Here is a 14,380-nt window from a genome sequence, read left to right on the forward strand (position 1 = left end):
CTCTGTAGTAGGAGTAAGCGGAAAGCCATCCACTCCACGAAAAACTCCACTCCTTAATTGCTGCCTGGCCGACAACTATTTTGCACACTCGTTCCTCATTCCCAGCTAAAAAGGGCCCCTACTGAAAGCAATCAGTGGAAATCAGTTTGGCTTTCCCCGACTCGCCTCAAACTTACTAAATTTTCTTAACTATCTCATACTCCCCAACCTTGCCAGGACCATCCTTCTGGGTTTTGCCCATATTCCAACAAATGCTTTCATTCCTCATTCCTGTACTAATACTGTGCCTTATTTTATTTTTCATCCATACGTCCAAATACCAACCATGGCCCCGACCTTAACGACGCCCCTTAACAGCAGGAAGTAGCCAGACAGACCACGGCGCCCCTTTATCACTATTATCAATAAAAGGTTGGACTGTTTGGACGGAGGCAGGATGGCGCACTTCCGGGTTCTTCTTCACCACCAACTCTTCCCGTGTGTGCGGGAATGCAGCTGACGCCCGGGAAGGTGCAGATTAATCAGGCATGCACCAGGTGATGTCAATCCGAGGAGACCAAGATTTACCTGGTGGCACCTGCGGAGCGGCCCCCCTCCCCCGACATACCCGTGCCCCGCCTATTGCCCTTCCACTCCTAGAAAAGTCGCTCCCAGCAGATGCGCCGGGGGGGTGGGCTTTTTCAGCCCCCACTCTTGTCGGGACTGTATTAGAAACTCCCCCCGCCCCCCCAGCTCCAGTCCCTGAAGCTAGATGACCAAAGAATAAATTTGCAGTTTTGCTTTTAGCCTTGCCTACTCGCTGGTTCTTTTGTGCCCACTCGGCTGGTCTTAGAAAAACAAATCACCTATTGCTGCTTCGCCACTGAACAGGAGCTCATGGCCCACCAATCTGCCCACACCAAAGACAACTTACAGCAGCGGTGCCCCTGGCGTCCCAGCTCCGCGGGAGACTCTCCTAGGGGAGGCAGGCCGAGGCTTGCGCACTGGAGAGGCGCCAGCTCCCTGCGCCTGCGCACTCCGACTAGGCGGGGTCTCCTCGAAAAGAGCCAGCAGAAGGGTTCAGAGGACCAACGCCGACCACGCCCACGACCACGCCCCCAGCCCTGCGAGTTCTCCGCAGAGCGGGTCTGACCACGCTCTTTCTGCTCTTTTTCTGCTGCTCTCTTGGGTGATAAACTGTCCCCCGTGTTTGTAAACTAGGGTAAGCATTTCACGCATTCATCCTTTCACCCGGCACTGCCTGAGCACCTACTGTGTGTCGAGGCCTGGACTGGGCGAAGTTCGGGTCTCTGTGATCCCTGATTCTGAATGACTCTAGCGCTTGTGCTGGGGTGTTCAGCTAAGCTGGGGTGTTCAGCTACTCATTCGCTCACTCAGCTTTTCTTGAGGACGTACTGTGTGCTGGGACCGGGGCTGAGCAAAGTTTGGGTCACAGGAAGAAACCAGAATGCATGGTCCCTGAACCTGTGGGCTCCAAGGCTGGTGCTGAGGATGTTCACCTGTTCATCCATTTACTTGGCCTCTCCTGAGGACCTACTGTGTGCTTGGCCTGGGCTGGGGGATGTCGGCGGGGTTGGGGGATAAGGAAAAACTAAATGTGTCCCTGAATGACTATGGGACTGGTGTTGGGGATGTATAACTATTCATACAGTCACTGACAATTCTTGAAGACCTACTGTGTGCTGAGGCCTGGGTGGTCAGTCAGGAGCCAAGGGAAGAACCAACTGCTTGGTCCCTGGTCCTAAAGAGCACAGGGCCAGTTCAGGGTTTTTTTTCACCTATTCAATCAGCCTGACATTTCCTGAGGACCTACTGTGTGCCCAGGCCTGTGCAGGCAATGCCAGGACGGGTCAAAAGGTATAATGACTCCCTTCTTTCTTCTGCCAGGTCCCTCACTGCTTCCTTGGTGGGGCTGAGAGTTAAGGGAGCTGGCAGGTAGGGAGCCAGATGTGTCTATACCTGTGTGTGTCCTGTGTGTCTCTGCATTGGGGTCTCTGAGTGCCCCAGTGCCCCACCCCCGAACAAGTTACACATATTAAAGACTATCTGAGTTTGTTATTTTCAAGGCTTCAAACATCATTTTCAGATAAATTACATCACTTTTTCAAATTTTATGGGGCAAGGAAATTTGAATGTGGATTAGACACTGGATGACACAAAAATTGTTAATTTTGTTATGTGTGATAATGGTATTGTGGTTGTATAGCAAGATACTTTTTCTTGGAGATGTAAGCTAAAGTATTTAGTAATGAAGGGAGATCACATCTGTAATTTACTTTTAAATAGACCAGGAACATATATTTTCATGACCTATTTTAAAAGTAAATATATACTATAAAATCTGGTAAATGTTTTATTAAAATGTTTTAGGTATTGTATTTTGATTAAAATATTTTTTAAGGATTGAATCTGGGTGGGTATATATGTATGGGTATTACTTGTACTTTATACTTTTCTGTATAATTGAAAAATCTCATAAGAAACCTTAAGGTGTTCTTTTTTATGCAGAGGGGGGCCTATGTTGTCCTGTGACCCAGGAAGATTTGTTATAAGAAAAGCATTCCTATAGCTGAAAAATATTTTTGTCAGGGATTTTTTTTTTTCCTGGAGCCAAACAAGTCACAGTGGGAAGACTGAAACAATCGTGATTCTATTTCATAAGAAATCTTATGCCCAAACTTCGTTAAAGGAATAGCATCTACCCATTTGTTTACTAATACAAAGTATATTGGTAAACATCGTTAAAAAGAGCTAGGTAGAAAATTCTGCATATCATACGCTGCCATTTGTGAAGAAAGGTGTACTATATCTTTCCAGAATATTCTATGCATATAAATATTCATATATATGCTTACATATAGTAAGTGGTTGCTTCTAGTGAGGGGGGACTTGGTAGCTGGGAGACACAGGAGTAAGAACGGTATTTTTTTTTAACTTTATAAATTGTGGACTACACAAATGTATTACCCCATAAAATAATCTTCCAATGATTATAGTCATGTGAAGTTATGAGATTATAACTTTCATTTCACCATTGTGGTAGGTGGATTACGTTCCTAACTCCTACTTTTCACCCTTCCCTGTGACCACACACTTGGGAAGGCTCTTCCTGTGCTGCTTCTAGGCTTGGCTAGGAGGGCTGCTTTGGCCTGTGGAACTAGATGCAAATGTGACAATATCAGAGGCTTGAAAGCGTGCCTGTATGTCCACTCCCTCTCAGACTCCTGCCACCTCCCTGAGAACACACCTGGGTCAGATGTGAGTCAGGAGGAGAAAATCAAATTGGCCCAGCTGAGCCCTCCTGGTGCAGGGTCCAGACCAAGCCTGGTCCAGACCAACAGAACCAGCAGCTGACCTGTAGATGCATGAGAAATAGTCAATGGAGAAATGAGGGCTGGATGATTTGTTACACAGCAAGAGCTGACTGATACAAGCATTAAAGTCAGGTCTTTGAGGTAGGGGGAAAAATGCTGGAGATAGGTAGGTGTTTCCTCATACTGAAAAAAAGACTAGGCCCACTCTAAAAATCTTTTGTAGAGGAGAGGCACTCCCTTCTTCTACAGTAACTTCCAGCTCTAGATTTCTCCTGCTCATTTTCTCTAAGCACTGTTTCTATCTTAGTGAATCCAGATTTCTTCTTTAGACTCTGCTCCTTTAGTAAATATGCCAAGTTGGCCAAAGGAACCAAACCTTTTATTTGCTTTAACTGAATTAAATTTACTGAGCAAGTGCTTACTCAATAATAAAATCCACAGTGAAAAGGCCAGCTGGCCAGGCACGGTGGCTCAGGCCTGCACTTTGGGAGGCCAAGGTGAGCAGATCGCCTGAGGTTAGGAGTTCGAGACCAGCCTGGCCAACACGGTGAAACCCTGCCTCTACTAAAAATACAAAAATTAGGTCGGGTGTATTGGCTCACACCTGTAATCCCAGCACTTTGGGAGGCCAAGGCGGGTTGATAACTAGGTCAGGAGATCGAGACCATCCTAGCTAACATGGTGAAACCCCGCCTCTACTAAAATATAAAAAATTAGTCCGGGTGTGGTGGCGGGCGCCTGTAGTCCCAGCTACTTGGGAGGCTGAGGCAGGGGAATCGCTTGAACCCGGGAGGCGGAGGTTGCAGTGAGCTGAGATTGTGTCACTGCACCCCAGCCTGGGTGACAGAGCAACACTCCGCCTCAAAACAAACAAAAAAAATTCGCCAGGCGCCTGTAATTTCAACTACTCGGGAGGCTGAGGCAGGAGAATCGCTTGAACCCGGGAGGCGGAGGTGGCAGTGAGCCGAGATCGCACCACTGCACTCTAGCCTGAGTGACAGAGCAAGACTCTTGTCTCGAAAAAAAAAAGGAAGAAAGGAAGAAAGAAGGAAGGAAGGAAAGGAAGGAAGGAAAGGAAGGAAGGAAGAAAGAAAGGAGGGAGGGAGGGAGGGAAGGAAGGAAGGAAAGAAAGAAAAAGAAAGGGCCAACCACAGGTGTTTCTGCAGGTCTACTTGCCTGTGCCCCATTTATAATTCTGCACCAGGGAGACCACAGGCGAGTCTGGCAGATACAGACTGAGGTATCTGGGACTGAGGTACAGTCCCAGCCCTGTGTCTTCCCCACTGTGTGCCCTCAGGCAAGTTAACAAGCTTCTCTGAGCCTCACAGGAAGCATTGGGGATAACACAGTATTTCCCCCACAGCATTGTGAGGTAGGAAAGGAGGCATGCAGTAGTGCAGCACCTGGTGGTGTACATGGCCCCAGTTAACCTCAGCTCTTAGTCTGCTGCTGGTCCACGCGGATTTCTGCTAGGGCACCCCTGTCAACAGGCTTCTCCCTGTGAGAGCCCAGGTGTTGAGTGAGGCGTAGGAGCTGGGCAAAGGCGTCCCGCACCGCCTGCATGCGTCCTCTGGTGTCGGATGAGCGCGGAGGAGAAGCTGAAGGCCTTCCCGCAGCCGCTGCACTCGTAGGGCTTCTCCCCGGTGTGCACGATGTGGTGCTGGATCAGGTAGGAGCGGTTGCTGAAGGCCTTGCCGCACTCGGGGCAGGCGTAGGGCCGCTCGCCCGTGTGCGTGCGCTGGTGCAGGATGAGCGAGGAGCCCTGGCTGAAGGCCTTGCCGCACTCGCCGCACTTGTAGGGCCGCTCCCCGGTGTGGATCTTCTGGTGCTCCATGAGCGAGGACACGTGGCTGAAGGCGGCCCCGCACTGCAGGCACCTGTAGGGCCGCTCACCGGTGTGCACGAGGCGGTGCTGGAGGAGGTGGGAGCGGTTGCTGAAGCTCTTGCCGCAGTCGTGGCAGGGGTAGGGCCGCTCTCCGGTGTGCGTGCGCTGGTGCTGCGTCAGGTGCGACACCTGGGTGAAGGCCTTGGCGCACTGGCCGCACGCGTAGGGCTTCTCGCCCGTGTGGATGCGCCGGTGCTCGGCCAGAGAGGCGCTCTGGCTGAAGAGCGCGCCGCAGTCCCGGCACGCGTAGGGCTTCTCGCCCGTGTGCACGCGCCGGTGCTGGGTCAGGTGCGCGATCTGCGTGAAGGCCTTGGCGCACTGGCCGCAGCGGTAGGGCTTCTCTTCCGTGTGGGTGCGCTGGTGGCGGATGAGCGCCGACGAGAAGCGGAAGGCCTTGGCGCACGCGGCGCACTCGTAGGGCTTCTCGCCGGTGTGGATGCGCTGGTGCTCGATCAGGGAGGAGCGGTTGCGGAACGCCTTGGCGCACTGGGCGCACGCGTAGGGCCGCTCGCCCGTGTGCACGCGCCGGTGCTGGGTCAGGTGCGTGACGCGCGTGAAGGCCTTGCCGCAGTCGGCGCAGCGGTGCGGCTTCTCGCCCGTGTGCGTGCGCCAGTGGGACGCCAGGTACGAACCCTGGCTGAAGGCCTTGCCGCACTCGTGGCACGCGTAGGGCTTCTCGCCCGTGTGCGTGCGCTGGTGCAGGGTCAGGTGCACGCTCTGGCTGAAGGCCTTGCCGCAGTCGGGGCACGCGAACGGCTTCTCCCCGGTGTGGATTCGCTGGTGCAGGATGAACGCGGAACAGTAGCTGAAGGCCTTCCCGCAGTCCCCGCATTTCCACGGCTTCTTGGGGCCGCCACCTCTCTCCCCCTGGCGGCTGTCCGGATGCCTCTGCTTCCGGCTCTTCCCGGGCGCACTGCACCTCTGGGGCCTGCTGTCATCGGGGACACTGGCGTGGGTAGCAGCAGGGCTCGATATGGTTCTTGGGATTCGGCTGAATTCATCGCGTTCCTGGATGTCGTCCCCGGCAGGGTCTCCCTTGCAGGCCATGGCCTCTGGCTCTGGACAGCTTTCCTGGTTTTCCTGCAGGTCCTCAAGCCGGCCCTCGCGTTTCCAGTTTCCTTCCAACTCTGCGCCCTGGAGGGCGACGCTCAAGAGTCCCTCCATCCTCGATCCCTGGGCTGCTGTCTTGATCTCACATCTCTTCTCTGGGTCTGAAAGGCAAAAGATAGAAAAAAAAAAAAAAAATTAAACATTGTCACTTGTCCTGAGCTGGAAAAATGGCTAACAGCTGAACTGGGAAGGACTTGGCCTGGGGTCCCTGGACCTCTGTGCCAATGACATTTTGGGTCCAATAATTCGGTGTGGCAGGACCCATCCTGTGGGTTGTGAGATGTTGAGCAGCGTCCCTGGTCTGTCCACACTGGATGCCAGGGACACTACCCCTCAATCCCCGAGTTGTAACAACGGACGTGGTGGCCCATGCCTGTAATCCCAGCACTTTGGGAGGCCAAGGCAGGTGGTTGCTTGAACCCAGGAGTTTGAGACCAGCAAACTGTCTGCTGCCTGGGCAACACAGCAAGATCTCATCTCTACAAATGAAAAAAAAAATTAGCCAGGCATGGTGTTGTGCACCTGTGGTCCCAGCTACTCAGGAGGCTGAGGCAAGAGGATCATCTGAGCTCAGGAGGTTGGGGCTGCAGTGAGTGGTGATCACACTGCTGCCCTCTAGCCTGGATGACAGTGTGAGACCCTGTCTGAATTTTTTTTTTAAGTCTCCAGACACTGCCACGTGTCCCCTCTCCTGGGGACAAAATTGCCCCCAGTTGGGAGTCACTGATTTAATGGAACTAAAAACAAATTTAAAACATCCCTGAAATTAAAAGAAAAAAAAGCATGAATTTGTCAGCTCTTAAAATATGGCCTTGTAATCTGGTGCTGTGTACTGAATTGTGCCCCCTCAAAATGTATACATGGAAGCCATAACTCCCAAGGTGATGCTTTTTGGAGATGGTGCCTTTGGGAGGTGATTAGGTTTAGAAGGGGTCATGAGGGTGGGGCCCCCACAGTGGGACTAATTTTTTTTTTTTTTTGGACATGGAGTCTTGCTCTGTTGTCCAGACTGGAGTGCAATGGCACAGTCTTGGCTCACTGCAACCTCTGCCTCCGGGGTTCAAGCAATTCTTCTGCCTCAGCCTCTGGAGTAGCTGGGACTACAGGCACATGCCACCATGCCTGACTAATTTTTGAATTTTTAGTAGAGACGGAGTTTCACCATATTGGCCAGGCTGGTCTCAAACTCCTGACCTCGTGTTCCACCTGCCTTGGCCTCCCAGAGTGCTGGGATTACAGGTGTGAGCCACTGCGCTTGGCCGGGACTAATGTTTGATAAGAAGAGGAAGCGACACCAGAGCTCGCTGTCAGGTGAACACATGGCAAGAAGGCAGCCAGCCATCTGCAAGCCAGGAAGTGAGCCCTCAGCATGGCCCGACCATGCTGGCACCCTGATCTCGGACTTCCATCCTCTAGCACTGTGAAGAAATAACTGTTTGTTGCTTCAGCCACCTAATCTGTGATGTGTGTGTTTGTTTGTAAGCCGGAGCTAAGATACCTGGAAAGACAGTTTTCTGGGGAAAAAATCAGTTGAAACTTTAATTCCCAGTGTGACAGTGTTTGATGTGGGGCCTTTGGAGGATGATTAGGTCATGAGGCACCCTTCTTTTTTTTTTTTTTTTTTTTTTGAGACGGAGTTTCGCTCTGGCCCAGGCTGGAGTGCAGTGGCCGGATCTCAGCTCACTGCAAGCTCCGCCTCCCGGATTTACGCCATTCTCCTGCCTCAGCCTCCCGAGTAGCTGGGACTACAGGCGCCCGCCACCTCGCCCGGCTAGTTTTTTTGGTATTTTTTAGTAGAGACGGGGTTTCACCGTGTTAGCCAGGATGGTCTCGATCTCCTGACCTCGTGATCCACCCGTCTCGGCCTCCCAAAGTGCTGGGATTACAGGCTTGAGCCACCGCGCCCGGCCGAGGCACCCTTCTTAATAGGATTAGTGTCCTTATAAGAGGAGACTCCAGGGGGCTCACTTACTCTCTCTGCCCTCTCTGCGTGTGAGGACACAGGGAGAAGGCGGCCGTCTGTAAACCAGGAAGAGAGCCCTCCCCACACAGAATCAGCCAACAGCGATCCCAGATTTCACATTATGGGGGACACTATTCAACTCACTATGCCCCCCTTCTACAGGGCTCTGGCAGTGAAGGAGCTGCCCAGGGTCTCCCAGGCTCAGAGGTTCAAGCTGGCCCCTGGGCCCAGGGTCCTCATTAGAGATGGTGACCTCAACCTGTCTGTGCTTTCCACATTCTCAGAGGAAAACAGGGATCTGTTTTTATATAAGCCCAGGAAATCACTGTGCTTTTTAGAAAGCCATAACGGAAGCCATACATTTAGTTACTTCTAGTGGGGCTGTGATGCTGAAGGATTTATACCAATTGCCTGGTGTACACTGGACCTGCACGCTGGACAGAAACTCACCACTGACTTCTGATACTTAAGTTCTAACAGAATGGGAAGACAGATGGACAAATGACCGCCTGTTACTGTGAGACGGAAGGAGGCAGCTGCCTGTGGATCCATCGTGCTGGGGCTAGCCCCAGAGGAGGGGCTCACACTGCTGGTGGGGGGGCATTTCCAGGCTGTGTGGCTACCTGCTCTGAGGTTCTGCCCGGTTTTCTCTCTCTAAACAGGGCTCCAGCCTCCCCTTCTCCTGAGGGCCGTGGTGGGGCTCTCAGGAAGCTTGGCCTCATGTTAAGTGTGGGCTCAGCCCTCACACACAGGCATTCCCTGAACCAACTAGTAAAGCTGTGTGCGTACAGCAGACAGTGCTGGGCCTTGAGCTCTGCCCTCTGGGATCGGGGGCTGAGTGGAGGCCTCTCTGGCTCATCCTGGGGGTGAAGATTTACTCCCGCAAACCCCGGAAAGACTCTGCTGGTTTGGATCCAGAGGGTCCAGTGCCCCCCAACCCCTGCATTACATCGCTCTGTCTACAGACCCCCATCAGTGCCTCCACCCTGCTCCCTGCTCTGCCCAAAGTTGCATTCACAGCCTCTGAGCTCTCCTCGAGTCCCCATCCCAGCAGAGACAGGACGACAGGGTGTGTGTGGAACACAGAAACACACACCAGGGACAGGAAACCTGGGAAGGATGCATGGAGGGTGGGTCATACATCCAGGCTCTCAGTCTAGGAAGGATCCAGGCAAGGTGACATCCCTCTCCTCTCCATGGGCACACGGGGCAGGTGCATGACCTGCAGCTGTGGGAGGTATAGGGATACCCTGTGATTTCCCTACTCTCACCACTCAGGACACGACTCTTCACCACTGGTCACCCACACGTGTGGGAATGTCTCTCCAGCAACAACCACTCCAGCAGATGCCAGCTGGGCATCCCACAACTAACCTCCATTCCAACGCTGTCTACCCAATATTGGTGCAGACCCCACAAGCTGAGGCTCAGTCCCACAAGCCTGCCCCATCTCAGATGGCCGTCACGAGCAGTAGGTTGTCACCTGCACTTCTGACCTATAAATCAGGGTTCCCACGGCTGCTTCCTTGGGCTCAGTTAATGGGCTGGAGTGACTCACAGAACTCAGAGAAGCACTTACATTTACTGGTTTAATACAAAGGATCATTTAAAGGATTCAGATGAAGAGCTACATAGGGCAAGGTATGGGGGAAGGGGCGTGGAGCTTCCATGGCCTCCCTGGGGGCACCCTCCAGGAACCTCCACGTGTTCAGCTGTCTGGAAGCTCCCCAAACCCTGTCCTCTTGGGTTTTTATGGCAGCTTCCTTATGTAGGCAGGACTGATTGACTCATTGGCCATAGGTGATCAGCTCAACCTTCAGGCCCTCTCCCCTCCATGGAGGTAGGCGTTGGGGTGGGGCTGCAAGTCCCAACCGTCAGATCAAGTGGTTGGTTCTCCTGGCAACCACCCCCATCCTGAGGCTGTCCAGGAGCCCACCGAGAGTCACCTCTTTAGAAAAAAAGGTCAAAAGACCCTCCTAGGAAATTCCAAGGGATTTGGAAGCTCCGTGTCAAACTGGGATCAAAGACCAAATATTGGAACGAAAGCTCCTCCTAGCTCCGCAGTCTACAAGAGTTTTAGGAGATCTATGCTAGGGACCTGCGGCGAAGACCAAAAATATCGATTCCTTGTTATATCACAGTGTCACAGAGGCCGAGTCCTGCAGCCTTGACACTTTGTCCCCGATTTCCACTCTGAATTCAGCACGGCTCCACCCTGGCCTGAAACCTCAGCGTCGCCTGGGGGCCTGTGACACACACAGAGCTCAGGCCCTCCCCGGGCCCGATTCGAATCTGCTTGGGAACAAGAGCCTCAGCAAGAGGACAAGAGGAGGGCTTGAGGCAGGCAGTGATGATGTCTGTGATCAGGGTGGAGAACACAGCAAGTGCAAAGGTCCTGGGGCAGGACGGTGACAAGGGTGGTAGAGGAAAGGTAAAGGGGTTGTGGGGTTGGACACAGCAACTGAGGTGCAAGGCAGGAAAGACGAGGTAGAGTGGGGTGGGGGTCAGCTCACATAGGAAGTCACGTGTGCTGGTAAGAACTCAGCTGGTGGGTACCAGGCTGGGTCGGCTCAGGCACCACGTCCACCAGCATCCTCAGAGTGTGCAGGGGTACCCACCTCGTGTGTGGGGGGAGGGCACGTGGGTTCACAGCGGGGTTGGGTAAACCTGGGGCATTGTGCACACACACACGGGAGCCCAAGGCGAGACACAGGCTTGCTCCGGGGCAGTAGAAGAAAGCTGCCTCCTCCCAGCACTTCTGACACGTGGGCTTTCTCCACACCAACAACCAAGTCTCCAATCTGCTCTGGCTGGGAGGCACAGGCAGCCACCAGCCATAAAGCTACCTCACCCCCTCCTTGGGTTTGGTGATTTGCTCGCACAGCTCATCGAACTCAGGGACACGCTTTATTTACTGTTACTGGTTTCCAATAAAGGACACAACTCAGGAAGAGCCAGATGGAAGACACACAGGGCAGTGTATGGGGAGGGGCTCAGAGCACTGTGCCCTCTCTGGGTGCTCGACAACCCCAGAGCTCGGCAAACCCTAAGTTTAGGGCAGTTATGGGGGTTCCATGATACAGGCGTGACTGACATAGATGTGAGGACACTGGCCATCGGTGGTGAACTCAATTTCCAGCCTCTCCCCTCCCAGGAGGTCCATCCTAGGAGCCTACCAGGAGTCCTCCATTAGCATAAATGTACTTAGGGGTCTACCAGGAGTCCGCCATTAGCATAAACACAGGTGTGGTTGAAAGGGGCTTATTAAGAGCTGCAAAAAACACTCCTTTTACCCTTGTCACTCAGGAAATTCTAAGGGTTTTAGGGGCTCTGGTACCAGGAGCTGGGGATAAAGAGTAAACATATAGTTCTTATTATATTACAGGATCACAGGTACACACATGCATGATGTCACACTCTGACACACACAGGGTCATACACAATCATACCCGCCCAGACACATACAGACATGCATAGACACCCACACCCATATCCAGGGACACACAGTCGCCCTCCCAACCCCCATGCAAGGAGACAAGTGGGAAGCCCTCACCTGCAGCCACACTCACACGTGCACACAGGGTCCTGGGCACACGTAGCCACACACACACCCAGCCCCACACACAGCATCCCTGTGTGAAGAGGTGCACAGAGAGGGACAAGGTCACACACACCACCTGCTCCACACAGGCAGGCCATCACCGGGGCACACCCACAAGGGATGGCTGGACACGTGTGCAGTCACACCGGACAGAGCTCCAGCATGGCCAAAGCCCACGTGTGCAGCGTCTCCATTGCGTGTGTGTGGATGCACACACTTCAGACAGCATAGCACTCTACAGGCTCGCACACCCAGGTCACCCATCGTTGTGCTGGCAGGCCGAGCCAGTCTACACAATGGCACACCCAGACATGCACACGTCGGGTCACACACCTCACATCCAGGAGAACTTTGGGACTTGTGGGGAAAAAAGAGATCCGCCTGTGACTGTGTCTATATAGAAGGAAGTAGACATAAGAGACTCCATTTAGTTCTGTATTTGAAATGCTGTTAATCTGTGACCCTACCCCCAACTTTGTCCTTGCAAGAGACATGTGGTGTGGTGACTCAAGGTTTAATGGATATTGGGCTATGCAGGATGTGTCTTTGTTAAACAAGTACCTGAAGGCAGCTTGCTGGTTAAAAATCCTGCCCGTCCCTGGGCAATGGAACATCTCCGGGTAATACCCATTGTGTGTCTTGTTTACTGAGTAAGGAGAAAACACTATTAGGAATAAGGTGGGGCTTGCTGGAGCAATACTGCTAAAAGGTTTATGGAGATGTCGCAGATGCATCTCAAGGCACAGCATTTTCCTTTTAACTTACTCATGTTACAGGGATTTTTGTTCTTATGTCTTACTGCTGATTTCCTCCCTACAATGATCCTATTTTCTAGCTACTCCCTTATCTTTTAGATGGTAAAGATAATTATCAATAAATACTAAGGGAACTCAGAGGCCGGTGCCAGTGTGGGTCCTCTGAAAACACAGCACTGGTCCCCTGGGCCCTGCTTTTCTTTCTCTATACCTTGTCTCTGTGTATTATTTCCTTTTCTCAAGTCTCTCGTCCCACCTAACGAGAAGCACCCACAGGTGTGGAGGGGCAGGCCACCCCTTCAGGGACTTGCCCAAAGTCAGTGACACGCGTATGTGAAATGCTGCGAATCGCAGACACCGCTTGACATGAACGAGCACATGACACACCGATAAAGTGTCATATGCCTTTACATGCAGTCACACACCTGCCCGGGCTGGCACCGCCGAGTGAGCAGGTGCAGACGCAGCGACACTCGGGGACGGGCTCACACGCGGTCACACACCAGTCTGGGCTGGCACCTTTGAGTGATCAGGTTCAGATACAGTGACACTCAGGGATGGCCTCACAGGCAGTCACACACCTGCACAGGTTAGCACTGCCGAGTAAGCCTGTGCAGACACAGTGACGGGCTGGCACCGCCGAGTGAGCAGGTGCAGACGCAGTGACACACAGGCACGGGCTCACACGCGGTCACACACCTGCACGAACACGCGCGCACGCGCACACTACACACCGTTACTTTCGCCTCCCGGGATCACCTCCGAACGCGCCGGCCGGCCGCCTCCCAGCCTGGTGGAGTCGGCTCCGCTTCTACTCAGTCTCAGGTCCTCCTGGGCCAACACAAACCCTGGAACCTCCTTCCTTAGAGGAGCGAAGGACAAGACTTCTGCCACTGCGGAGCGGCCAGCGCTCCAGGCCCGGGTGGACTGCGCCTGCGCATCAGGCCCGCCCGGCTCTTAGGAACTACAACTCCCAGGAGGCGCTGCGCGCTCGCCTGTACCGCGACTAAGGCTTGCAGAGTCTGGGTCATCGAAACTACAACTCCCAGAAGGCTAAGCGTCGGCACGCGCTAGGTCTGCCGGCTCTGGCCCCTGGAGTCCCCAGGAGGGCGGGCGGCTGCCCCAGAGCCCCGCCCAGCACTGACTCAGGGGGCACCTTTTTCTTGCTCAGGGGATGAGGCGGAGCCCACAGACTTAGAAAGAAGGCAGCTGAGTCCGGGCGCCTGTCATCCCAGCACTTTGGGAGGCCGAGGCGGGTGGATCACCTGAGGTCAGGAGTTCCAGACCAGCCTGGCCAACATGGTGAAACCCCATCTCTCCTAAAAATACAAAACTTAGCTGGGCGTGGTGGCGCGTGCCTGTAATTCCAGCTACTTCGGAGGTTGAAGCAGGGGAATCACTTGAACCACGAGGCGGAGGTTGCAGTAAGCTGAGATCGCGCCACTGCACTCCAGCCTGGGTGACAGAGAGAGACTCCGTCTCAAAAATAACAACACTTTCCACAGCAGGAGTCTTATGGGAAGTGGGCAGGAAGGGGTGTGGAGAGAGAACTGACTGAGGAAGACTGTTGAGATAAATGCTGGTTCTAAGTACAATTAGAACAAATTACCAAGTCCTACTTTAGCCAAAGAATCAAAAGAAAAAAGGAAGCAGGCAAAATGTAAATCATGATAAATATTACTTTGTTCTTCAGTCACTTGCAAAGATACATTTCAAGCTTCACTGAATCACTTGAGGGCACTGTTGCATCAC

The 14,380-nt window shown here is 53.2% G+C and overlaps 1 protein-coding gene and 1 long non-coding RNA gene across 2 annotated transcripts in view; both read right to left on the minus strand.

Annotated features, from left to right (window-relative positions):
* Positions 1-1,029, minus strand: part of LOC111521184 — an 18,502-nt gene extending 17,473 nt beyond the window's left edge. The window contains exon 1 of the long non-coding RNA XR_002724888.3: positions 914-1,029. This is a non-coding gene — a long non-coding RNA (uncharacterized LOC111521184). The remainder of the gene's footprint in view (positions 1-913) is intronic.
* A 3,317-nt stretch (positions 1,030-4,346) lies between these two features.
* On the minus strand, positions 4,347-13,551 carry ZNF835 (zinc finger protein 835). The gene is made up of 2 exons (XM_023184427.2): positions 13,363-13,551; positions 4,347-6,410 (listed from the first exon to the last, which is right to left on the minus strand). The coding sequence occupies exon 2, from the start codon at positions 6,361-6,363 to the stop codon at positions 4,798-4,800; it is 1,566 nt and encodes a 521-aa protein (XP_023040195.1). The 5' UTR covers positions 6,364-6,410; positions 13,363-13,551; the 3' UTR covers positions 4,347-4,797.
* Positions 13,552-14,380: the final 829 nt, after the last annotated feature.

This window comes from Piliocolobus tephrosceles, chromosome 21 (genome assembly GCF_002776525.5).
Source record: "Piliocolobus tephrosceles isolate RC106 chromosome 21, ASM277652v3, whole genome shotgun sequence".
Classification (NCBI taxonomy): Eukaryota; Metazoa; Chordata; class Mammalia; order Primates; family Cercopithecidae; genus Piliocolobus; species Piliocolobus tephrosceles.

Coding starts and splice junctions, on each gene's coding strand:
- ZNF835 (XM_023184427.2), bottom strand. CDS start 6,363: ATGGAGGGACTCTTGAGCGTCGCCCTCCAGGGCGCAGAGTTGGAAGGA.